This window comes from Nyctereutes procyonoides, unplaced genomic scaffold (genome assembly GCF_905146905.1).
Source record: "Nyctereutes procyonoides isolate TBG_1078 unplaced genomic scaffold, NYPRO_anot_genome, whole genome shotgun sequence".
Taxonomy (NCBI): domain Eukaryota; kingdom Metazoa; phylum Chordata; class Mammalia; order Carnivora; family Canidae; genus Nyctereutes; species Nyctereutes procyonoides.
In genome coordinates, this window is record NW_026575120.1 from 18,554,262 (window position 1) to 18,579,226 (window position 24,965).

General features: G+C 36.0%; 1 protein-coding gene across 4 annotated transcripts in view; it reads right to left on the reverse strand.

The window, feature by feature from the left end:
* Window positions 1–625: 625 nt before the first annotated feature.
* The window catches only part of RNF170 (ring finger protein 170), a 29,541-nt gene continuing 5,201 nt past the window's right edge, over window positions 626–24,965 (reverse strand). For 2 of the 4 annotated variants that reach the window (XM_055335226.1, XM_055335223.1), the window contains exons 2-7: window positions 22,094–22,237; window positions 18,427–18,502; window positions 15,800–15,908; window positions 12,118–12,191; window positions 7,586–7,696; window positions 626–3,384 (exon numbers count right to left, since the gene is read on the reverse strand). In XM_055335226.1, the coding sequence (XP_055191201.1) occupies window positions 3,115–3,384; window positions 7,586–7,696; window positions 12,118–12,191; window positions 15,800–15,908; window positions 18,427–18,502; window positions 22,094–22,230 (777 nt within the window). In that variant the 5' untranslated portion in view covers window positions 22,231–22,237 and the 3' untranslated portion in view covers window positions 626–3,114. Of the gene's footprint in view, window positions 3,385–7,585; window positions 7,697–12,117; window positions 12,192–15,799; window positions 15,909–18,426; window positions 18,503–22,093; window positions 22,238–23,079; window positions 23,153–24,965 lie in introns of those variants that run through there. The other 2 variants (XM_055335225.1, XM_055335227.1) reach the window with 2 other exon arrangements.

Consider the following 24,965-nt stretch of genomic DNA (forward strand, 5'->3'; position numbering starts at 1 on the left):
TTTCTACTTTTTCAGTTTAAAAATATGTAAGCATAATTAGAAATGTGATGAGACATTGGATGTCTGTTAGTGAAAAAAAAGTCACTGCAACAATTACATTGAACACTATTTCAGGAGTTCTGAATTTTAAAGCAAACAATATTAAACAGGAATATAATACAAGTTTTTAATTTTAGATATATTGCTTTTATTCAAAAGAGTAACTGCTTGACAACCTAAGTCACAAAGTTTGGACCAAACCACCAGTCCACTGAAATAGCCCTGTGAGGTTTGTATCTGCACAGCCACAGGGACCCTTGTTGCTTTCAAATGCTGAGAATTATAGTAGCTGAAACCAGTGTTCTAATGAACAGAATAATTGTTTCCACCATCATGTTCCCCCATGATGCCTAAAGTTATCTTCTGCTCCTCGGGTTGGACCATCTGTTTTTGTGAAAGTTACAATATTGCAGTTTACAAAAATCCAAATTGTTCCTTTGATTTATATGATCTAACTAAATCATAGAAGTATTACTATTTTAAAACACTGATTGACTCTACTTGCTTTAAATACTCTCAAATCCCTTTCACATTTATTATCAGTAATCAGGAAAGATGAAATAAGCAGTCCTAAAATTCTGAGATGTCCACGTGTTCCCTTTTCAATTTAATAAGACTCACATTATATAGTGTCTTCGTATGTTACAGAAGTTGGTACAATACACCTCTATAGGAAAGTCTTAGAAGGAATTACAAATATTACAATAAACTTATAACTAGAAATGCGACATTTGAAGCAGAATACATGCAAAGAAAATTAAATCCTTTCAAAAAAATGACATTGCTATAGCCCACATCAAATTTGTAATTGGTGACAAATCTGTTTCTAGTCTGGTAAATGGTGGCATACCCAAGTCCCAACTTGTTAGCTTTTCAACAGGTAATTGCAGCTGAAACATGCCACCACTCTGGACATTTGATTTGGAACTGTAGAATTAGGATTCATGAAGTCTTGATATATCATCTTTCTAGACCCTTCCTCTTAAATCACCTAAGTTAATGTTACTCCAGTGTGTTCTGAAAGGCTTCCCAAGGTTCCCAGTTTCTCTCCTGCTTTTCATCTCTTCATAGTAACCTTCACATCTATTTGAACCCATACTAAGAAGTTTACTAAAAGTCTAATACCTGTTTATGCAGTTATTTGTGCATGGCTTCAAACCAAAATTTAATCTGTAACACAAGGATTTCATCTATGAAAAGGAAGGCAATACTCTGCCTTCTTCACATGACTGTCCTAAGGATAAAATGTCAAGTATGCAAGAAATGCTTTAATTATAATGTATTACATTTATGCATTATTGTTTTCTCTATGACAAGCAATACAAAGGTACACCCAAATTAGAAAATACTGTTACTGGTATTTCATTCAGCATCTCATTAATTAATGATTAATCAGATGAACTTGAGAGAATGTGATAGATTTGGGGGTTTTTCTCCCTCAATACATAAATAGGCTCACTAACATATGAATGGACAGTATGACCATCAGTGACTGCAAGGTGACAGAGCCAGCACTGACCCCTTGGCATTGATTGATTACCTTGCTGTCCAGTTCACAGATGAGCAGTGCCAGCTGAGGGAGTCAGGATTTCATAACCTTGTGGTTTTGATTCTTCTAAAACAGAAAACTGCAGATGAGAGCATTAGGTACTTATGCTGTAGCCATCAAAAAAGCAAGATAACTTTTTTATTGAATTGCCTCAGACAACACTTGCTCATTGTGTTAGACCTGAGGAATCTGGGCTATATGCTGCCATCTAGGGACAGTATTACAAAAGTTTTCTGATAAGAAAACCAAAATTGCCCATTCTGTTGGTATAGCTCACCAGTAATATCTCTTGTTAAATTTAAATAGTGTCCCTATACCCATCCCAAGGTCTTTGATGCTCATTGCCATGAAAAGCTACTTTCCTCAGAAACGCATCAAACTACTATGTGTTTGCAGTATCACAGAGGTTCCTGAAAAAAAATTTCCCTTTACAAGTTACTTTGATAGATGATTTCTATAAAAGAACCAAATTCTTGGGCAGCCCCAGTGGCCCAGTGGTTTAGCACCACTTAAAGCCCAGGGTGTGATCCTGGAGACCTGGGATCGGGTCCCAAGTTGGGCTCCCTGCATGGAGCCTGCTTCTGTCTCTGCCCCCCGCCCCTGTCTCTCACGAATAAATAAATAAAATCTTAAAAAAAAAAAAAAAAAACCAACCAAATTCTTGTTTAAATGTCACAACTGAAAAAAATCATGTGTGCTGACTACAGATAAATGTCTTGTATCGTGTTAATTCTTCTTTTGATTAACAAGTGTCTTATAAACCAAAACATAAAATCAAATTATAGGGGCAGCCCGGGTGGCTCAGCGATTTAGCGCCGACTTCAGTCCAGGGCCTGATCCTGGGGACCCGGGATGGAGTCCCACGTTGGGCTCCCTGCATGGAGCCTGCTTCTCCCTCTGCCTGTGTCTCTGCATCTCTCTCTATCTCTGTGTCTCTCATGAATAAATAAATTAAAAAAAATCATATTATAAATTTCAAGTTTCTTCTTTAACTGTAGCTGATAGCAAAGAATTATATCAGAATGGAAAAGCACAACTGCTCCAAATGCATAAAACTTAGCTAGTACTAAAAGACACACTGACTTTCCCCCAATATTGTACATTTTATTGTAACAAAAATAATTAGATGCATCTCGTAGCGATATATCATATAGATACACACTGAAAAGGATAAATTGGATAAACTGTAAAACAGTATCTTACTATTTTTCCAATTAATCTGAGTAATTTTTGGAAAAATAAAAAGGTACAAAATTATCCCTTTTTATATAATTCCATATTTCTTCCAGAGACTTAGAGACAACACAGAATCAATATATAGTTGTAAGTTATTATAATTCTAATCTTAATATTAGAACCTGTAATGTAAAAATTCCAGTCCTATCTTGTTAGGCATTTGCCAAATGAAATCAAATGTTTGTCACACAGTTGTTTTAAGCTTGTACAATAATATTCAAATGCTATACTGCCATGGGCTCTTCTGATTTCACACATAGGCTGAAACATTTTAGTAAACTCACACTTTTTCACCTGTTTAGTCTTTGTGTTATTACTTCTCGATACATAATAGAGATGTAGATGAGCAACAAAAAGATGACAAAGAAATCATCTAGAAAGCCTAGAATTCCAAACAAGGCTTCAGGTACAAAATCTAGAGGTGATATGAGATAGAAAAAAGCTCCCATTAAACAAAGTATTATCCTGATGCGGAACATCCAGAAAAGGCCCCCGACTGAAAACATTTCCCTGAATGCATGCCTCAGTAAAGTAGGTAGATCCATAATTCTTTCCATAATCTGGTAGGGGGAAGAACAAAATATGATTTGTCATCTAATATGTCAGATATCAAAATAATATAATATTCTTACAATGTACAAACTCAGTTAACATGAATTAAGGAGTTTCACATATTTTCTAGTTATATCTTTTATTTAAAAACAGATCTTTGATAACTAGGTTCTTATAAAGTAGATCTTACAGCAGATAACTGAAAAGCAACTAAAATGTCAACAAACTTAATTAAAATATAGGATATACTGAAGCAAAATTCAAGTCCTCTCTAATTTGAATTAGTAAAATAAACCAAATGAAGCTCCTGTGTGTGTATATAGGATTAGAGCCTAAGGCTTGAGCTCAAGTCTCAGCTCTTAAAGTCAGACAGGTCTGGGTTTAAACTCAAAGTCAATCTCTTAGTGGTCAGGTGACCTTGGGGAAAGTTGTTTAAACAACTGAGATGATGCAACCAAGTATATGCCACTAGGGCTATTAAGAACTAAAAGAGATATTGTATACAAAGGATCTTTGTAAATTGCCAGACAATACAGAAGTAGTATACATTAAAGACACATTAACTTACATGGCTTTGACAGTCTAAGAATAGCAATGAAACTGATTCCTTCCTAGGATGTTTATTTGGTTTAGCTTGAGTTTAAGCAAATTACTAATTGCCACAAAAATTTTTGGAAAGTCAGACCCTACCTTTGTGAAAACGATTATGAAAAAAAGATAAAAGAAAAAAAACCTATTATGCTTCTGAAATATGCACAGAAACATTAATTTTTACATAAGTGAGCATAATTTTCACAGCTGAAATTTAACAAATTATATCAATTTTTGAAAATTGAAGCATTCAGAGAACTTGGAACCCTCACAAACTATTGGAAACAGTTTGGCAGTTTCTCTAAATGTTAAACATAGAGCTATCATAATATCCAGCAATTCCACAACGAGGCATATACTCAAGAGGAATGAAAACACAAATGTGAATGGAAGTATTCATAATAGATCAAAAGTGGAAACAATTCTAATGTCCATCAACTGATGAATGTATAAACAAAATGTGATATATTATTTGGCCATAAATAGCAATGAAGTTCTGATATAAATTACAACACGATGAACCTTAAAAACACTAATGCTAAGTGAAATAAACTAGAGACAAAAGGTCATATATTGTATGATCCCATTTCAATGAAACGATGAAAATGTCCAGAATAGCCCAATCTATAGAGGCAGAAAGTAAATTAGTGGTTACCAAGGACTGGGGAGAGAGGACAGGAAAGGGGAGAATGGGAAAGGATGTCCAAGATTTAGGGATGATGAAAATACTGTTAAATTAGATTATGATGATGATTAGATTAGATTTACTCTGAATACACTAAACACCACTGAATTACATACTTTAAACAGGTTGCACTTTATGACAAGTAAAATATATCTAAAGTTAACAAAAGAGTACTAATATCTACTTGTATGACCTTGAGCAAGTTAGTTTATCCTCTGTCTCCAAACTTTGCATTTGTTTTACATATGGTGCTGTGTAGTAAGTAACTACCATGATTTCTTAACTTCTTTCATGATCTCACTTCTCAGGGGCTGGTAATGCAGAGAAACTGACCAGAGGAAAAAAGTCACTTCCTGTGGTCATTCCACTGGGCACAGCTCAGCTCTTTTTAACAATCTGTATAATTACTATATATATTTTGTTTGCCTCACGAGTGCCAAATAAGTAGAGAGGGAAGTGAAGACAAAAATGGGAAGAACTGAGCAAGTAATAAGTAAATAGTTATATAAACTCCACCAGATAATCTCGTAAATCCTTTTGAAAACTTGGTCATAAAAAATCAAAATGGTCTTTTTAGAATCACTTCCTACATTAATTTTCTATTCTCTATAGGAGAAACATTTAAAACAAAACAGCTGTATAACTTTCACAAGTCTATGATAAATTATTTTAAATATTCTAGTGACCAGCCAGAGGTCTTTTGAATACTTTTCTGTCCCTTATCAGAGCTGTTTTCATATGGTATCACTTATACAAACTCTGTAATAAGTAGACAAGAAGGATGATTAAGGTTATTAAGAAATGTTTGAAAAAAAAAAGAAATGTCTGTATATTAATCACAATCTTACTCCAACTTTGGATGAGGGAAAATACCAATCAAAGCTGTCTCTATTACACTGTAATTTCATCACACACCAGACTTCTTACTCATCAAATATATGACACCTACCAAAAATTAATAATTGAGCAATGGTATGCTTCACACTTAAAAATAGGAATAAATATCTTAAAATGACTTTTTTTAAGTTCAGTGATAGGTCTTGAATTTGGGACATGTTGATTTTCAAAGAATCATCCTATAGATGTCACTAGAGGATATGCAAAAAAATAATTGCTGGATGAAAAATAGAAGAGGCCCCCAAATAACTATGGAGGACAACAATGATTGGATTAAGTTTTCTGTCTGTTTAAACAGCTAGATTTATCTGTTATCCACAACTTTTGAAATTGTATGCTCTTAAGTGTACATGACATCACAGTATAAGGAATACAGGCAAAGAAGCACAAGATTACACAAGTATTTAATACTGAAGTACTTTGTGCTTGTTTTGGCAGCACATATAATAATACTGAAGCATTTTAATAGATTATATTATTTGCTGAGAGTAGTAGTATCAATTTTTAAGGATAACTCATTAATTTATTCAACAAATATTAAGAACCTACTGTATCCCAGGCACTGAAATTGCAATGAGAATAGAGCAGTGAGTATATAAAGATAATGCTTGCCCTCATGAAGCTTTTAGTCTACTGAGAGAAAGATAATGAACGAGATTTGAGTATCGTTTGTGACATGCTACAAAGGAACAGTGCAGAGGACAATGATAGTGAATACCTTAGTTGATCAGGAAAGCCTCCCTGAGGAAGGGTGATTTAAGAACAACCTAAAAGATGAGAAGTCAGCCATGAGAAAAGCAGAGGGACAAGTATGCCAAATAGAGGCGTCATGTGTGAAGGTAGTAAGATGGAAAAACTTGGAGTGTATTTTGAGAGTGAAAGGCAGCTGGTGGAGGTGAAGCATTTTGAGTGAGGCTTGGGAGAGAGTGACTAGGTCATGCAGGACCTTGTGAGCACAGGAAGGAGTTGGAACATTATTCCAAAACACTGGAAGTTTTAAAATACAAAAATGTCATGGTTTTATTTATGTTTTCAAAATATTATTTGGGCTGCTATGCAGAGAAAAAAGTCACAGTGACAAGGCCACTTGAAGTGTATCCTAAGCAAGAGATGATGGTGGCTTAGGCTAGTATGATTGCTATAAACACAGCCTATTTTTATGAGATAAAAATGACAGGATCTCCTAAAAAAAGAAATGACACAACTTATTTCTAGATCAGGTGAGGGGAATGAGGGAAAGGAAGAAATCAAAACAGCTGAGTAAGACTGAGAAAAGAGTACACTGTTGAGGAGGGAAGCAATTCAATATTGTACATATGGCGTGTGAGACGCTGTGAAATATCCGAGTGGAGATGCAAGCCAAGTACCTGCATGTATGCTTTAGAGCTCAGAGGACTTTCCATATAAATATGTACTTAGCATATTCTTATTTTTGAAGTACATACTTAGTCATGCACACACTTCTAGAATTCTTTGTTAGATTTTAAGAAAACTGAATGAGCCAGTAAAATGTGAGTTTTTAACCTACCATATGATTTTTTTTGGGGGCGAGGTCAACTATAGAGTCAATATGTTCTTTAAAAATCAAATGCTTTTAGGTAACTAAAATAACATATCAAAAAACCTCAACACCTAGATTTACTTAGGGAAACATTTCAAACAGAAGGCCAGGGTAAATAAAAAAGTAGAAAACACAATTGTAAAACTCTCCACAAGTTCTCAGTTTTAAGTTTTTCATTAGACAGTCCCTATTTTAGATTTGCACTGGAGTCAATAATTTTACATTTCCCTCTAATTTTTCTTTTTTGATATCTCTCTTATAAAGACTTCTATAATGCTTTTTTTTTTTAATAGAGAACTATAGTCCTTGGGAAAGCTGTTACTCTGTAATTGACAACAATGACAAAGGTTAAAACTTTACCCAACACACATAAACAATGAGATTTTTTATAGTCAAAGAATATTTGGTCAATCTCACCTTACAAAACAGAAGTATCATTATACTCTAACTTTGCACCTGCTATAACATTACTTACAGATCTGGGCTGCCCTGAGAATCTCCGGTTATAATCATTAATATCTTGACGCAATGATACAACATCCTGAGATTGGTCATTTTCACCAAATACTGTTAGCAGTAAAGTTACCTGTGTATTACAAAAAAAAAAAAATGTTATACCTTTCTGCATTAATTTTCCTTTTGTGTTATTATTCAATAGAATGAGAAAAGCTTCTAAACTTATATTTCATTCATTTTTTTCACTCATTGCTTTGAATAAAGGCAACATGAGGAGGAAAGTAAGTTATCATTGCCTTACAATAAAATCCAAAGCAAAATGTAATTTGTATTCCCATAAAATCAAATGGGCAAATTAACTAAACACTGGTTCTAATATCTTCCAGTTCACTCTAGGAATAAAGTCAGTAGTTCTCTGTTTGGGCTAACAAATATTTGAGGATGTAAGAATTATGAGAACATATTCAGGAGCAAAGTGACATAAAAATACATGTTTAACATTGTGAGAGAAAAATTAGGGATTTCTTTTGTGATTAAAATCATTATTCTTCAACCTCACTGGTATTTGAAATATCTTCAAATGCTACCAAACATAATACAGCGATTAAGTTATTGCAGAGGCCCACTCTCAAACACCCATCCCTACTATAGTCAAAAAAGGTAATTCTTGATACTGATATATAATGTAATACTTTTAACCTGGTTTCCTCCATGGTAGAGGTTAGGATAAACAAATATCCCAGGACCATACTGAGGTAATCTGAAGATGACAGCATCTTGAAAAACAAGTACATTTTAATATATAACTATGCCAGGACGTCTGGGTGGCTCAGTGGTTGAATGTCTGCCTTTGGCTCAGGTCGTGATCCTGAGGTCTTGGGATCGAGTCCCACATCGGGCTCCCTGCAGGGAGACTGCTTCTCCCTCTGCCTGTGTCTCTGCCTCTCTCTCATGAATAAATAAATAAAATCTTTATATAAATATATATATATATATATAACCATGCCTATAGAAATGGTCACTGTACAGTAGGATAAAAATGGGAAGGAGCAGTGACGGATTTAGGTTTAAATCATCTAGCTGTTCTGATCCTTCTTCAGGTCAGCTGTAAAACCAGGACTTCCCACCACTCACATGCTCCCCAAACAGCCAAAGAAAGGAGTGAAGAAGAGCAGTAGGTGGTAGGAAAGCAAGTACAGCCTCTCTTCACAAATTGGCTAATAAAAATGCATCCTTCGATAAATAATAATTGACCACTTACTGTAGGCCAGGCACTGTGCTAAGTGCTACATATACCCAAAAACTTAACCTCCCCAAGGATAGAAGGGGAAGCAGACCTGGTCAACAGCCTGTTATAAGGCACTGTGGTGGGGGTTATAATGATGCTTGAGAATAAAGAGTTCTGCCTGGGGTGCCCAGAAAGCTGGAAACATATCATCGCCCTCGCAGTGCAGGTAACACCACTGGTATACATTCAGAAAGAGAAGTGGGGAGCATGTTACAGTCAGAAGCAGCGGCCTGTACACTATTTCCAGTGAAACAGGATGGGGAACAGGTACCTGCCACCTGTCTTGCTTCCAGGATGAATTCTTCTACAGTTAGGGAACCAAAAGCTATTATATAAAAACAATTTTTTCTCTACCTTTCTAGGCTCTAGCAATTTATGGGTGGTCAGAAGGGTATCACCTACTAATACATATATAACCTATGAAGAGCTGTGGAAAGAGCCAAGAAGAGGGGACATGTGGTAGAACTAATTCTTTAATGTGAGACCATTCTATAATATGGTCTGGTCTCGGTGTTGCTGGCAGATAGCTAAGGATTATGAGAGGTGGTATCCTGCAAATAAACTTCTCTGTTGACTGCCTTGTGTCACATAATCAAATCAGCCATAGAGGCAGTACAAACAAAAACAAAACACACCAGCCACGTGATACAAAGTCAAATGTGAAAGAGGCAGAATTTGGGAAACGTAGAAGCACACAGGAAAGAAGGAAGATAAAGCCCCGAACTTCCCTCTCTACACCAAAAAATAAAGCAGTGATGGGGATAAGTGGATAGCCAGCATCACAAAGGCTGAAAGGGTATGTGTGTCTGTGTCTGTTTAACAATTCATGCTATATGGTTTTATTCCTATGAAGTCCAAAAATCAGACAAAACTAAATAATCTTAGAGATGTATGCTACAGTAATAAACCTATAAAGAAAATCAAGGAAATGCTTATCATAAAAGTCAAACACTAGTTTGCCTCTAGGAGAGGAAGGAGCGGGTGGAGATTTGATCCTTAGGAGGCTTCTGGGGGCTGTTAGGCCAGTTTCTATTTCTTCACCTGAGTGATGATTACTGAAGTGTTGCTTTGTGATGATTTAATAAGCTGTACTCATTTGTTTTGTGTGCTTTTCTGTATGTCTGTTATAGTTTACAAAGACTTCTGGAAAAACTGGCTTCTTCTACCATTTTGATTCGTTTTTTGGTCTCTGTGGGTTTATGGCTTTTTACAAAACGTCCTGTTCTTTTAGTGGGCTTGCAAAAGGTAGCAAAAGCAAATATATGTGTTCAATTTGACTTCTTTACTTGAAAGCTCTCTGTTTTAGGACTTCGCTTTGCACAATGGAATACTTCCTAAGGAGCTACTGTCTTTTTACATGTTCATAACTCAATATTAGAAAGGCAGGTATTTTTATTTTAAATGAAAAATAAAGTAAGTATACAGGAAATTATGAAAAAAAGTATACAACTGACAGAATGTTCTATTTCACTATATTTACTAATTAAAAAACTAAGGGGATCCCTGGGTGGCGCAGTGGTTTAGCACCTGTCTTTGGCCCAGGGCGCGATCCTGGAGACCCGGGATCGAGTCCCACATTGGGCTCCCTGCATGGAGCCTGCTTCTCCCTCTGCCTGTGTCTCTGCCTCTATCTCTCTCTCTCTGTGACTATCATAAATAAATAAAAAAAAAATTAAAAACTAAAAATTTCATTTTCTCAAATTTAACAGTATTTTGTTTTTCTGGTTTATCAGAGAAATTGAGAAAAGGTGGCACATATCATCTGTGCTGACATTTCAGTCTTCAGTATAGATTTATAAAAACTTACTGTTTCCCTCCTGAAGTACCTTCTATACCAACTATAAAGATCTGTTCTGGATCATATAATATGTAAAAATGTCTCCCAAAGAGACATTTAAAAAAATTATTATTCATCATATAAAGCTATTTAGACCCTCACTGGAGAAGGGCAGATTAAAGTAAATTGAGTAGCCCTGAGTGGCTCAGTCAGTTAAGTTTCTGCTTTAGCTCAGGTCATGATCCCAGTGTCCTGGGATTTAGCCCAGATTCAGGAGCCTGCTTCTCTCTCCACCTCTGCCTGCCACTCCCCCTGCCTGTGTGCTAGCTTGCTCTCTACTGTCAAATAAATAAATAAATTCTTTTTTTTTTTTAAAGTAAGTTGGAAGGGAAGAACTTTTTTTTTTTTTTTCCCAAAAGAAGTATATGTAGGGGAAATACTTGTTTAAGCCTGATTAGCTGGTTCGATTATTCCTTTGCTAGTATCACAATGAAGTCTCACTAGAATTTTGAGAAGGTTTCATTTACCAGGTGTTTTTTTTTTTTTTTTTTTTTACTACAATTGAGGGATTTAGAAGAAAATTTCCTTTTCTTGGTGTCTTTCAGACATGTTAAAAAATAATGGAGTAACACTATAGAAGCTTTGGATAAACAGAACTTCCTTACGACCCAACAACTGGTGCTTACCCAAAGAAGACAAAAATACTAATTCAAAGGGTTACATGCACCCTAATGTTTAGCAGCATTATCTACCATAGCCAAATTATGGAAACAGCCATAGTGCCCATCAACTGCTAAATGGATAAAGAAGTGGTATATATACAATAGAGTATTACTGAGACATAAAAAAGAATGAAATCGTGCCATTTGCAACTTTGCAACAACATGGAAGGAGCTAGAATATTATGTTGAGTGAAATCTGTCAGTTGGAGAAAGACAAATACCATATGATTTCACTCACATGTGGAATTTAAGAAACAAAATGAAAACGGGAGAGAGAGGCAAGGAAAGAAACAGACTCTTTTAACTAAAGAGAACAAACTGATGGTTACCAGAGGGGACGTTAGGTGAGAGGATAGGTGAGATAGATGATGAGGATTAAGGACCACACTTATGATGAGCACAGTGTATGGTATGGAAGTGTTGTTCACTATATTGTACATTTGAAACCTATATTACACTAGATGTTAACTGGAATTTAAATAAAACTGTAAGGGATGCCTGGCTAGCTCAGTGGTTGAACATTTGCCTTTAGCTCAGGGTGTGATCCTAGGGTCCTGAGGTCAAGTCCTACATCAGGCTCCCTTCAGGGAGTCTGCTTCTCCCTCTGCCTCTGACTCTCTGTGTCTCTCATAAATAAATACAATCTTTAAAAAAAAAAAAAAAAACTTAAAAAAATCAGAACAATTCAAAAATTAGATACAGAAATTTTAAAAATTTACAAAAGGAACTAGCATAAATTGATGCTTTCTGGATACAAACATTACCGTTTGTCTACAGATTGGACAACTGATTGCCCCAAGCCATGAACCATACCGCCAGTATGCAATAATGCAGGTACCTAATGAGGAGGAAAAAAAAATTAATACTGATATTTTAAATTTTAAAGCCCATGAATCTTCAGAAAGTTTCCTATATTTGAAATATTTTCATAGTATCATCTTATTTTAAAATATTTTTTATTTCATCTAACCAACTCTTCAGGCAAATTCAAATCTAGTAATAATTCTCAGCCACTGAGAAATATTTTTAAACTACTAGCTAAGATACAGATATTTTTATACAACTCAAAGCAAGATGCATTAACTGCTCCAATGCTGAAAAATACTGCATTTCCTATGTAAAATAATCATTGTAAATATGACAACCAACAAATCACAATATTAATTTTCTGTTCCAAAGTTGGTATATATGTTACAAAAAACACAACTTCTATTTTTTTTAAGAATTTAGAAAGCCAAATTACAATGGTGTCAATAACAAAGAACTAAAGGACACAAAGACTACATGCTCTCTGACCTAATAGTTTATAATCCAGTTCAATAATTCAATCAATTTTTGTACTAGATGGATTTGATTTTTCTCCTTGAAGGTGTGCATGAGGAGCAAAACAGCTAAAGACAGCCTAAAGGAAGAGTGATAGACCTCAAAAAAATGGCAGGTAAGCTAAGCGTAGAAGCACTAAAGTTCAGGCCAGTAACAAATGAAGAAGGGATATTTTAAAATACTGGGACGCCTGAGTGGCTCAGTGGTTAAGTGTCTGCCTTTAGCCCAGGGCATGATCCTGGAGTCCCAGGATTGAGTCCCACATCAGGCTCCCTGCATGGAGCCTGCTTCTCCCTCTGCCTATGTCTCTGCTTCCCTCTTTCTCTCTCTGTGTCTCTCATGAATAAATAAATAAAATCTTAAAAATAAAATAAAATACTATCTGATGTTTAAGGGGCCAATTCATTTCTTCTCTGCAGGACACCTATTTCTCAGATAATCCAGATCCCATTATGAATCTGAACTAAGTGCTTCCAGCCTCCCTTCTACCTCTAGGATCTTTCCCGTATTCTTATTCTTGTCTTAGCAACCTCACTTAGCCTTCCTGTGTTCCTTATTCTGATTCTTCCAGATTAAATAAATGTCCAGAATTTAGAATAAGCAATGACAGTCAAATCGAAAAGACCAAGGTGACATACTGAAATCAATCAGAAGGTAGTTAAATCTCAAACTGTTTATTATTAACTCAAGTACAAAAGGAACGTAGGGAGGGAGAAGTCTGGGATGCATCAGAATAATTTGTCGATGAGAAAGGATCTGAACTAACTTTGTAGGATAGGTAAGATTTAAATACAGAACAGGAAGCAGGATGCTCCAAGTTTTATGAATAGCAAGGAGTAAACACCAGAGGTAGAAATAAATGGTATGTAAGGAGACTGGTAAGGAAACCAAGGGGCTAAGCAAAGGCTATCCACATTGGACATTACACTGACTGTGGGGAAAAACAGGTTCAATGATTTAAAGATGAATTTAAGGGATGCCTGGGTTGACTCACTTGGTTAAGCATCTGCCTCTGGCTCAGGTTATGATCTCCCGGTTCTTGGATGGAGCCCAGTGTCCAGCTCCCTACTCGGGGGTGGTGGGGTATCTGTTTCTCCCTCTCCCTCTGCCCCCTGATCATGCTCTCTATCTTGTTCTCTCAAGTAAAAAAATAAAATCTTAAATAAATAAAGATGAATTTAAAAGCCAAACAATCTTTGTCTGGTATCTTTCCCTGCTCTCAGAGTGCTGTGTTAGATAATATTAATTTGAGCAATCTAATTTCACATAGAAACCATATGAAAGCAAAACTTATGAATCTTGTATTATTACTAACATCTGTAATGATGCCTTAGCTTTACTACCTGTTCACTCAAAAGTTCAATGTGTTTTGATATATATTAACTTATTTAATTCTACATCTCTTTCCTACAAATTAGAGTACAGGTGTCCTTGCTTTGCAAATTATGTAATGGTTACTGCACAGAAAAACCACAGTTCAGCAAATCAAAAACTCCATCCAGTTCACACATCTGCTATATTATCAAGGTTTTCCCTTTTCTTCAACTTTCCTCTTCTATAAAAAGAGAGCCCCTTAAATAAGATGGTGGGTGGGAGAGATGACCCAATGACTTTAATCTGGGTCATAATCTAAGTTTTTTTGCAAAATGGGAATAACACTTTATAAGGTTGCTAAAGAATTAAGTAAAAACAATATGGGTCACAAATCCAATTTAAGATGAAGTCTGTTGCTGCCATTATTCTTAGCTCACTGTAAAGTAACAGAACTGTAGTTCCATATACAGGAACCAAGCTAAGATGCTGTTGATATAGTACCAACACGTGAATTACTATTCAAAGAAACACATTTCTGTTTACTGAGAAGTTGAATGACTAGATTTTAAATCTCTGAACCAAGAGACAGTAAATAAAAGTATCTAACAAGCACAGCAGGCAGGCTATCAGAAGCAATCTACCCAATTACCTCAGACCCAGAAACCAAGAATATAATACAGCCATCTTTCAATTGACTGGGTTATCCACTCTATGAATTACCTAAGCCTGGGTTGGCAAATGGAGTTCATCTAGCTTGGCAAATCTCATTGATTCTTAACACCTGCCTGAAGTTCTGTATCAGAGGATGATTGAGGTCATCTCCAGACTCAGAAAGAATGTCCAATTGATTAGGAATATCTACCAGAGGTTTTGGGGAGGGGAGAATATCTGCTTTCTCTGGTGGCCAAATAATTTCTCTATCTGATCTTTCATAATTTTGCTGCTCATTAGCATTCCCAAAAGACAAAAATAGATACTGAATTAAGTGTTTTATAACTTGTTAGCTAACTTAGGGAAGAGGATGAAATTAATGGATGATGCAATAATGGGACTGATCAGTAATTACTAAATGAACACAGGTATAGAAGACCCTGCACTGCATGATATGGATTTCAAAGTATTTATGTCATCCTGCAAAGCATAAATAGCAGCGCTATATACTTAGTAATTCTATATAACCTCAAACAACAGATACAAATGGGAGAAAGAAAGTTAAAGGATCATTTTGAGCTGGTGCAGGGTAAAAAGGAGGTAAGAGAGCTAAAGGGAAGGTCTTGGGTAGGGTCTTAAGAGATACTTCCTGCCTTAGGAAGGATGAATAATAAATGAAACTACCACAAAGTAATAAACAATGAAGGATTCGGCAATCCCTCATGGTATTCATATACTTAAATTATCAAAGAAACACATTACTGTTTACTGAGAAGTTGAACAACTAGTGTTTTTTCATCTTTGAGCTCACAGACACTAAATCAAAGTGGCTAACAAGTAGACCAGGGTATCAGAAGCCATCTATCCCATTCATGTAATACAAAACTGACAGGGATCCCTGGGTGGCTCAGTGGTTTAGCACCTGCCTTCGGCCCAGGGCGTGATCCTGGAGTCTCGGGATTGAGTCCCACATCGGGCTCCCTGCATGGAGCCTGCTTCTCCTTCTGCCTGTGTCTCTGTCTCTCTCTCTCTCTCTCATGAATAAAGTCTTTAAAAAAAAAAATACAAAATGTGACAAAATTAGGAATCTAGCCCATGTACCCATACGGGTCTTGGTCTAAATAGTCACTTCTCTCAAATATAGCATTGTTTGCTTACCACAAAAAAGATGTCCACAGTTTGTTTCAACAGGGAAGGAGGCTTGATGTAAACAGATTGGACAGTACATGTCAGTGTAGAACTGCTGCCGAGCAGCAGCAGGGGCATCCTGATGAGAGAACATGCATTTGAGATTATACAATGCACATGGGTCTTCAGAGTTATCTCGAGGAATAAAATTATACTTAAGAATACAGTTGATAGTGCATAGTCCTTATCACATTTTAGATGTGCAGTAGTTTAAAGTTTTGTAAGTCTGATAAAGTTACGAGCTGTGTTCTTGTTTTATTTAGGCTGCAGGGTCTCTACTTTCCTTCCTGAACACACCAAGGACAAAAACCAACATTAACTCCAGTGTTTCTCTTTTATGCTGTTAGAATGAGTTAGTTATTCTGAGAAGTACAAGCCTAAAGCAAAAGCTAAAGAAATGTCAAACTGTTTCCCAAGTATTAGTTTTTAATCATTTTTAACATCTTTTTCATTCCCACGTTCCATACGAGTGTTGCAGGTATGCTGTACCTCACAAGGGACCAGATTTATTTATTTTTATTTTTTTGGGGGGGGACCAGATTTAAACTTTCAAAGAAGAATACTGGTCATTTTGGAAGAAGGAAAATTTAATACACTGGTAACCTGGGCTTAATCTTTCACAAATTCAGATTAGTAAAATTTAACGTTCCTCAGTTACATCACTTGTGATTGTAATAGGAAATGTGGAATATAATCACCTCTACAAGAAGCATCCAGATATCAAAGAGCCCACTGGAATGTAAATGATATGAGGATAAGAACTTTATCTATAGGACTCATGGTAGTGACCTAGGAACTAGAAAAGTTTCTAACACTAGTATATAATGTGTATCTTTTAAAATACTATAAAAACCTATCTTTATATTTTTTTTTCAGCTGGTAGAAATTTTATTTTTTTTTAATTTTTTAAACCTATCTTTATAGTACCCAGCACACCTCTTGTAAAGTAGCCAGCATTAAAAACATCAAATTATCAAAAAAATTATAAAATTGGCTAAATATGAACTGTTAATTGTAAACTGAATCAAAGATTTTTGTCACCTAAAACTAATAAACATAACAAAAACTCCTCTTTCTTAAATCAGTTCCAAAACACTAGAATATTCTATAACCCATGATCACCCACATTGATGTTAGTCTTTTATATCATTTTTAATGGTGCAAAGAAAAACATAAAGCATTTAATGTCCCCCTCTCTACCTTTTGTCTTCATCATTGTTTTTTTGGAAGTAAACTAAATCAAAACAGAAACAATAAAAAACAATTACCAGTGCTGTCCAACAGAACTTTATGCAGTAATGGAAATCTTTATCTGTGGGTATTGAGTACTTAAAAGGTGAGCAGTGTAACTAAAAAGTACTGAATTTTAAATTGTACTTAATTTTAGTTAACTTAAAATTAAATAGCTACATTTGGGTAGTGGCTACCATACAGGACAGCACAGAAAGGGCTAAGTCACTAGCTTTATTCTAACTACAGCTAAATATTATGCCTGAGGAAGGTATGAGGGAGGTGAATTGGACAGTGGTGCAAAGGAATCTGGAAGATGCAACTCAGTGTGGGACTTCTGTATAGCCAGATCCATTCATGTTATTCCAGTGTGAATTTAAGTAAATCTTAGTGTTCTAATACGTTAGATGGGAATGAGAATTGTTGCCTTACTGATCATGTTTGCAGACCGAATAAAACAGTTGTATGTGAAAGCCCTCTGTAAATTATAAAACACTATCCCACCATGAATTATTAATAACAATAGCTCTGGAACAGAGTATACTGCTAACATGATTAAATTATTTTTACATCAGTGAATTTAAGTTTTATGAAGGCAGGAATTCTTGTTTGTTTAGCTCACAACTGAATCCTCAATGCCTAGAACAGTGTCTGGCATATAGTAAATGTTTAATAAATATATGGTGAGTGGATAAATTGTAAAAAGACTCTTTTTTGAAGAGAGTTATTTATTTGTGAGGAATTAAAATTTGGTGGGTGGGAAATCCATTTTTAATTTTAATTTTTTAATATTAGCTTTCTTGGCATGAAGGTATACAATATTCTATATATTCCAGCCTTCATGAACTATATTACATTTCCGGTTCTTAAAAATAACCAGAGTCCATCTGGTTTATAACCATAGAAGAGAAAGAAAAGTCTTCTTTGCTTAGCTAGTTTTGCTAACCTTGACCAATGAAGAAAAAGAAGAGTGGGGGGGGGGGGGAGCAGCCACCATTGTAGTCATTTTTTTGTAGGTCTTTGGGAATAGGTAGGATTTCGGGGGAAAAAAAGTTTTTCCACCACATTACAGTAAAGCCAATTAGAGAGTGATTATATCCTCACAAATAAATAACAGGAAAACTGCTGTTCTTAAAAAAAAAAAAGAAAAAGAAAAAGCATGCACATGGAAACATCTGAGTAGTTAAAACTAGTCATTTGCCTAATCTGAAGAAAACATCCAATCAATAGAATAATTTAAATTAACAAAGCAGGAAAGCACTCCATGTTTCCAAAAAGTAATTTATTATTTCATCACAATTGCATATGCAAGAGGAATGGTGACATTACTCCTCATACAAATATACACAGTTACATAACAACAGTACCTGCTCTGTTTGCAGTTGCTCCCGAAGTACCCTTACTAGCTCTTGGTTTTCTGGGTGAATGTTCTGATGTGCATTTCTGTTGAATAAAATATAATGAATTTTGAATATAAAACACCATCAGATGAATCACTCATTTTTTTTTAGATTTTAGTTTTTTAGATAATGTTTAAAGATCATGGGTATAGGCTGATTTCAGGTTCAACTGGCAAATGATGAAATTCAGAGGCCTAGTACCTTGTTGATTTGATGTAACCACAGGCTTACAAATCATATGAAGAACAATTAATACATTTATTTATTCTGTGAAGTTCCTTCAAAATAAGCAACTATGTAATTATATACTTAAACACTTTTCCATATCTAATTAGATCTTTCCACCTATGAGGTAAAAAAACAGAAAATAAACTAAATCATATAGAAAAGCCCAAACCTAACATACCACTAATATCTTAACATTAACAATTAAAAGGGAGACTCAAGGGCAAGAATTTAGTGGCTGATATAAAAGGAAGGGATAAGAGATGAGGGTATTGGAAATTACAAGTGGTGGTTAGGTTGACAGGGTGAGGATGAAGATTTCCATCTGATTCACAGCTTAATTCCATTTGGCAGTAACAGTTTCTTCTAAACTTAGACATTTTTAACAGCAATATTTTAGATCCATAAAATCTCAGCATTACTCTATGTAAGAGCCTTTATTCTCTGGATGAGCTAATACTCAACAGTGATAAAACCTCTAAATCAGCAGCACCTGGGTGGCTCAGTCAGTTGGGCGTTTAACTCTTGATTTCAGCTCCAGTCATGGTCTCAGGGTCTTGTTATCAAGCCCCAAGTCAGGCTTTGCTCAGTGGGGAGTCAGCTTGGGATTCTTACTCCCTCTGCCCTTCTCCACCCACCTCAAATGAATGGATAAATCCTTCAAAAAAAAAAAAAAAAAGAAAGAAAGAAAGAAAAAACTCCCTCTAAATCAATATCCTAACAGGACAGGGAAAAATGTTAAAAATACATCTTATAATTATTCAATTTTTAGTAAAAAAAAAAATTCAGATTTTAGTAAAAAAGCTGCAAAACATGACCATTAGTTTTGAGAGAACATTAAAAAAAAACTGGGATCGCTGGGTGGCGCAGCGGTTTAGCGCCTGCCTTTGGCCCAGGGCGCGATCCTGGAGACCCTGGATCGAGTCCCACGTTGGGCTCCCGGTGCATGGAGCCTGCTTCTCCCTCTGTCTATGTCTCTGCCTCTCTCTCTCTCTATGTGTGACTATAGATCCAGGGTCTCGGGGATCATGCCCTGGGCTAAACCGCTGCGCCACCCAGGGATCCCCATAAATAAATAAAAATTTTAAAAAAAATTAAAAAAAAAGTCAACTAATCAGAAACTAAACATAAACATAATAAAACTATTGAACTCTGTTTAAATACCTTAAAGTTTGGTAGATTATTTTAAATATTACCTTTTTGTGACTAAATAAACAATCTCTAACAGAAAGCTACTCTCTGGTGAAAACAATCTATCAAGGCACAGCACATGAACCATCTCATTTAAATACCAGTATATACCTAACTAAAACAACATTTCTCTAGGACACTGGAAAACCATTCCTTTCTCTTTGGAAAAAGATAGTTACTACTTTTCAGAGTATAGATATAAACCATGTAACTGGAAGGTCTTTTTTTTTTCTTTTTGTTTCTTTCCATAAAAAAGAAGATAAAAGAGTGTAAAATTTGGTTGTAGAATGCTAGAAAAGTCAATGTACAGCCAGACGGATGCCTGGGTGGCTCAGCAGTAAAGTGTCTGCCTTCGGCTCAGGGTGTGATCCCAGAGTCCCGGGATCGAGTCCCACAGTGGGCTCCCTGCATGGAGCCTGCCTCTCTCTGTGTCTCTCGTGAATAAATAAAATCTTAAAAAAAAAAAAAAAAAGTATAGCCAGAGAACAAGAACAAACAGCCTGGGATGCTGAACATGTACAGAACCAAAAATCTAGAAAATATTAGGGTAATTAAGACAGATTTAAAGAACTAGATTAGACAATCTTTAAAATGTGATTATCTTGGGGCGCCTGAGTGGCTCAGTTGGTTAAGTGATGACTCTTGGTTTCGGCTCAGATCATGATCTCGTAGTTATGGGATTAAACTCCGTATCAGGCTCTGCGTTCAGTGGGGAGTCTGCTTGAAATCTTCTCTCCCCCTACCCCCACTCCTGCTCCCTCTCTCTAAAATAAATAAATAAATCTTAAAAAAGTGATCATCTTAGCTGTGAGAAAATGACATTAAATAGGTCTAAATAAAGATGGCAAGGGAAAGACTGGCTCTAATATAAAAACAAAGTACATCATCTACCAATGATTTATGGTCTTTTGTCATTCTTTGAAAAAAGAGACCAAAATTATCCAGTGAATCTCAATCTCAGCATCATGAGTTCAAGCCCCACATTAGGTGTGGAGCTTACTTTTAAAAAACAAAAAATACCCAAAATAGAAAAATGTAAAATATGACATCATGTATATGAAACATGTACGAGAAGGAGCAAAGATATACTGCTTTTAGGATGTATTTGAACTTAAGCAACCTCTAACTTAATATGGACTGCTATATACACATAGGATGTTATATATGAATCTCATGGTAAACACAAACCAAAAGCCTATAATAGGTACACAAAACATAAAGAGAAAGGAATTCAAGCAAACACACACACACAAAAAATCATCAAATCAAGAGGGAAGCAAAAGAAAGAAAAAACAACAAAAACAACTAGAGAACCACTGATAAAATGGCAGTACCTACAGACCTATCAATAATTACTTTTTATTTGTATTATTTTTTCATCATAGTAAGTGTACTTACTCTTTAATCCCCATCACCTATTTCATCCATCCCCTAAACAACCTCTCTTTTGGTAACCATCAGTTTGTTCTCTATAGTCAAGACTCATGCTAGGGCAGCCCGGGTGGCTCAGCGGTTTAGCGCTGCCTTCAGCCCAGGGCATGATCCCCGAGACCCTGGATCGGGTTCCACGTAGAGCTCCCTGCCTGGAGCCTGCTTCTCTCTCTGCCTGTGTCTCTGCGCCTCTCTCTCTCCCTTTCTCTCTCTGTGTCTCTCATGAATAATCTTAAAAAAAAAAAAAATGAGAGGAAGATTAAACTGCTCTTTAAAAAAAAAATTTTCCTTAGAAACTTATGCTATCCCTAACCCCTCCCCAACTTGAAAGTATATAATCTGTCATCTGTCACAACCCTCGAGCAGCTCTTTCTGCCCACGATCCTGTCCCCATGCCTTAATAAAACCACCTTTTTGAGGGCATCTGGGTGGCTCAGTGGGTTAAGTGTCTGCCTTCCGCTCAGGTCATGATCCCAGGGTCCTAGGATTAAGCCCCACATAGGGCTCCCTTGTCTCTCCCTTTCCCCCTCACCCTGCTTGTGCTCACTTGCTCTATCAAATAAGTAATAAAATCTTAACAAAAACAAAAACATCTTTTTTTTCCACTGATGACATCTCAAGAATTCTTTCTTGGCCATTAGCTCCAAACGCCAACATTTCCACATCACAATCACTGAGGTCTATTACTCACTTTTCTAAATGAAGTACTGAAAATTATTAGAAGCAGTCAGAAAGCAGTGGCCTTTGCAAATACACATTATTTCAATATTTTGGCCTTTAGTCTCACCTGAAAAGTGCATATACCAGGGTAGCAATCAAAGCGAAACTGACCACAACTGCCACAAGTACTTGGTCACTTACTCCTTCTATGACTGAATCATCATCCAATTTCAAACTTTGAACTTCACCTTGATATTTGGCCATTCCAAGTCTAAAAGATAAGGAAACAGACAAAAGTTACAAATGGCACAGTGAAAATGAATATACTAATCAAAACAACAAAAATGTAACTCACTTCTAATGTATTTAATTTTTTAAAGCACCCATTTAAGGAAATTGCATTAAGTACAACTCCCGTGGGAATTCTCCCGTTGAGTTCTTTAAAATTTGCCAGACACATTATTTGGAGGAGTACAAAATTCTTTAAGATTTTATTTATTTATTCATAAGAGACACAGAGAGGCAGAGACTTAGGAAGAGGGAGAAGCAGGCTCCTTGCAGGGAGCCAATAAGGGACTCATCCCCCCCACCAAGAGCGAGCCAAAGGTAGAGGCTCAACCGATGAGTCACCCAGGTGTCCCAGGAGTATAAAATTCTATCTCCTTCAATCAATTAATTTATCATCTACTTACATTTTTTAAAAACAAATTTTTAAAAAATACCCTTTATTCTTCAAGCTCTGTTCCTTTAATCTTAAGGAAAAAAAGATATTCCTCACAACCAGCCGCTCTTCTCATTCTTAAATAGCAAATCAGTTCTTCAGGTAAATCAGATCTCTCTTCACCCTCACAGCACTGCCTGTGTCCTAGAATGTACCAATTTCGGATTGGGAAGGTAATATATTCTCTTCTTCTGTAAACGTTCCTGTGTTATCTAGCATAGTGCCCTGCACACAGTAGGGCCTAATAAATGTATATTTAAACACAAGTGACTAACCTTACTTAAAATGTTAGTAATTTGAAAAGTAAAATATATCAGGCTATAAGACATTTATGTCTATACTATGATTAGTTGAATTAGTGAAAATTCTACTTGAAAAACTATTAGCCTCACCTGGGACTAAGCTCAGCATATGGTTCAGAATTCTTTGAACTGCCTGGAATATGGAATCACTCTGAGGCTGCATTTCCTTATGAAGAGAAAGGGGAGGATATGAAACTCTCCTTCCCATACACTAAGCTTGAGAAAAATGGTAATACCCAATTTCTATAGGTATGAAGGGAAATAACCCAAACTATATCAGAGTCCAAGAATCACAGATAATTTATATTTTTCACATTGCAAAACAGAAAAATTTAGTCTCATAAGACACCTAAAGGAAAATAAAGGAAATAAACATATATGACTATTCATAATTAAAATAAAATTCTGTGTATATATACATATATATAAATAAATATATAACTTATGGCACTAGAAAGTTTTACTCATTAACCTAGCAAGTCTCTGTTAAGAGGAAACTTTGTGAAAGTCTAACACCTATGAAAAGAATCCAAATTGTTTGCTAATAAGGAAATTACCTTATGGAAGAAACCAAAGCAAACAGATCAAAGGCAGTTTCCATCAGCTTTACACATAGTAATTGCCTAATATATCAGGAACTTTCTAATGATAGGTTTCAAATAACCATGATGAAGGCCACACACCAGGAAACTCAGAGAGCAGCTCTAACTTCGTTATTTTCATTCAAAAGAATAGTCAAATGAACTGCCAACTGAAACTGAACAGCCCCAAGTAATCTAGGGGTGAGCCATGTAATAAATTTAGGTATTTATTTTACCAGGTTTCCTCTTTTTATTTTATTTTTTAAGATTTTATTTTTTATTTTTTTTTTAAATTTTTTATTTTATTTATTTATGATAGGCACACAGTGAGAGAGAGAGAGAGAGGCAGAGACACAGGCAGAGGGAGAAGCAGGCTCCATGCACCGGGAGCCCGACGTGGGATTCGATCCCGGGTCTCCAGGATCGCGCCCTGGGCCAAAGGCAGGCGCCAAACCGCTGCGCCACCCAGGGATCCCTGCGCCACCCAGGGATCCCAAGATTTTATTTTTTAAGTAATCTCTAAGCCCAACATGGGGCTCGAACCCACAATCCTGAGACCAAGAGTTTTAGGCTCCAATTACTAAGCCAGCCAGACGCCTCAGCAGATTTCTCTTTTAAAATTAGAGATGCTTTGTACATCTGTGTCAAGAATCCTAGGGGCAGGGAGAATTACTTGCAGCTTCACAAAGGTAACCAAATGTTATCCCCTTGTGTCAAGATTTCCAGTCTTTTAACTACTGATCTAATTACTTCACAGAGTTTTAAGGTTTTTCCCTAGGGTATAAATTTACTACTAAAGGAGAGCAGGAAAAAAAAAAAAAAAACAATAAAGGAGAGCAGAATTTGTCACCCCAAAATATGATTTTGTCTTGTGAGTTATGTTATTTTTAAAAAAAGACAGCAAAGAAAGGAAAAGTTCTGAAAACCAAGGAGAAGTTATGCTTTTGTAAAAGACATTTACAAGGGAAATCCCCATTTGTAAGGGGATCTCTATATATACCAGCACTAAATCCCTAGAAACTGTTATGAATGGAGGAGGCACAGACTTAGAACAACTTTACCCTTGTTTACTGTGCTTTTCCTGGTAACCTCCCATAACCCTGTTCTTCCACCCCCAATGTCTTTCGTTTGTCTTTAGCTGAAAGTGGTATTTAATGTGATGGCTTGGGCCCTTTGGGGGTTACTCAGTTTTCCGGAGTACCTTGCAAGTACATGGGAAATAAACAAATTATTAAGCTTCAGGGTACCTGGCTGGCTCAGTCAGTGGAACGTGTGACTCTTGATCTTGAGGGTTAGGAGTTTGATCCCCATGTTGGGTGTAGAGATTACTTAAAAATAAAATCTTTAAACAAATTTTTTTAAGCTTCTGGTTTTTTCCTGCTAACGTCTTCTATT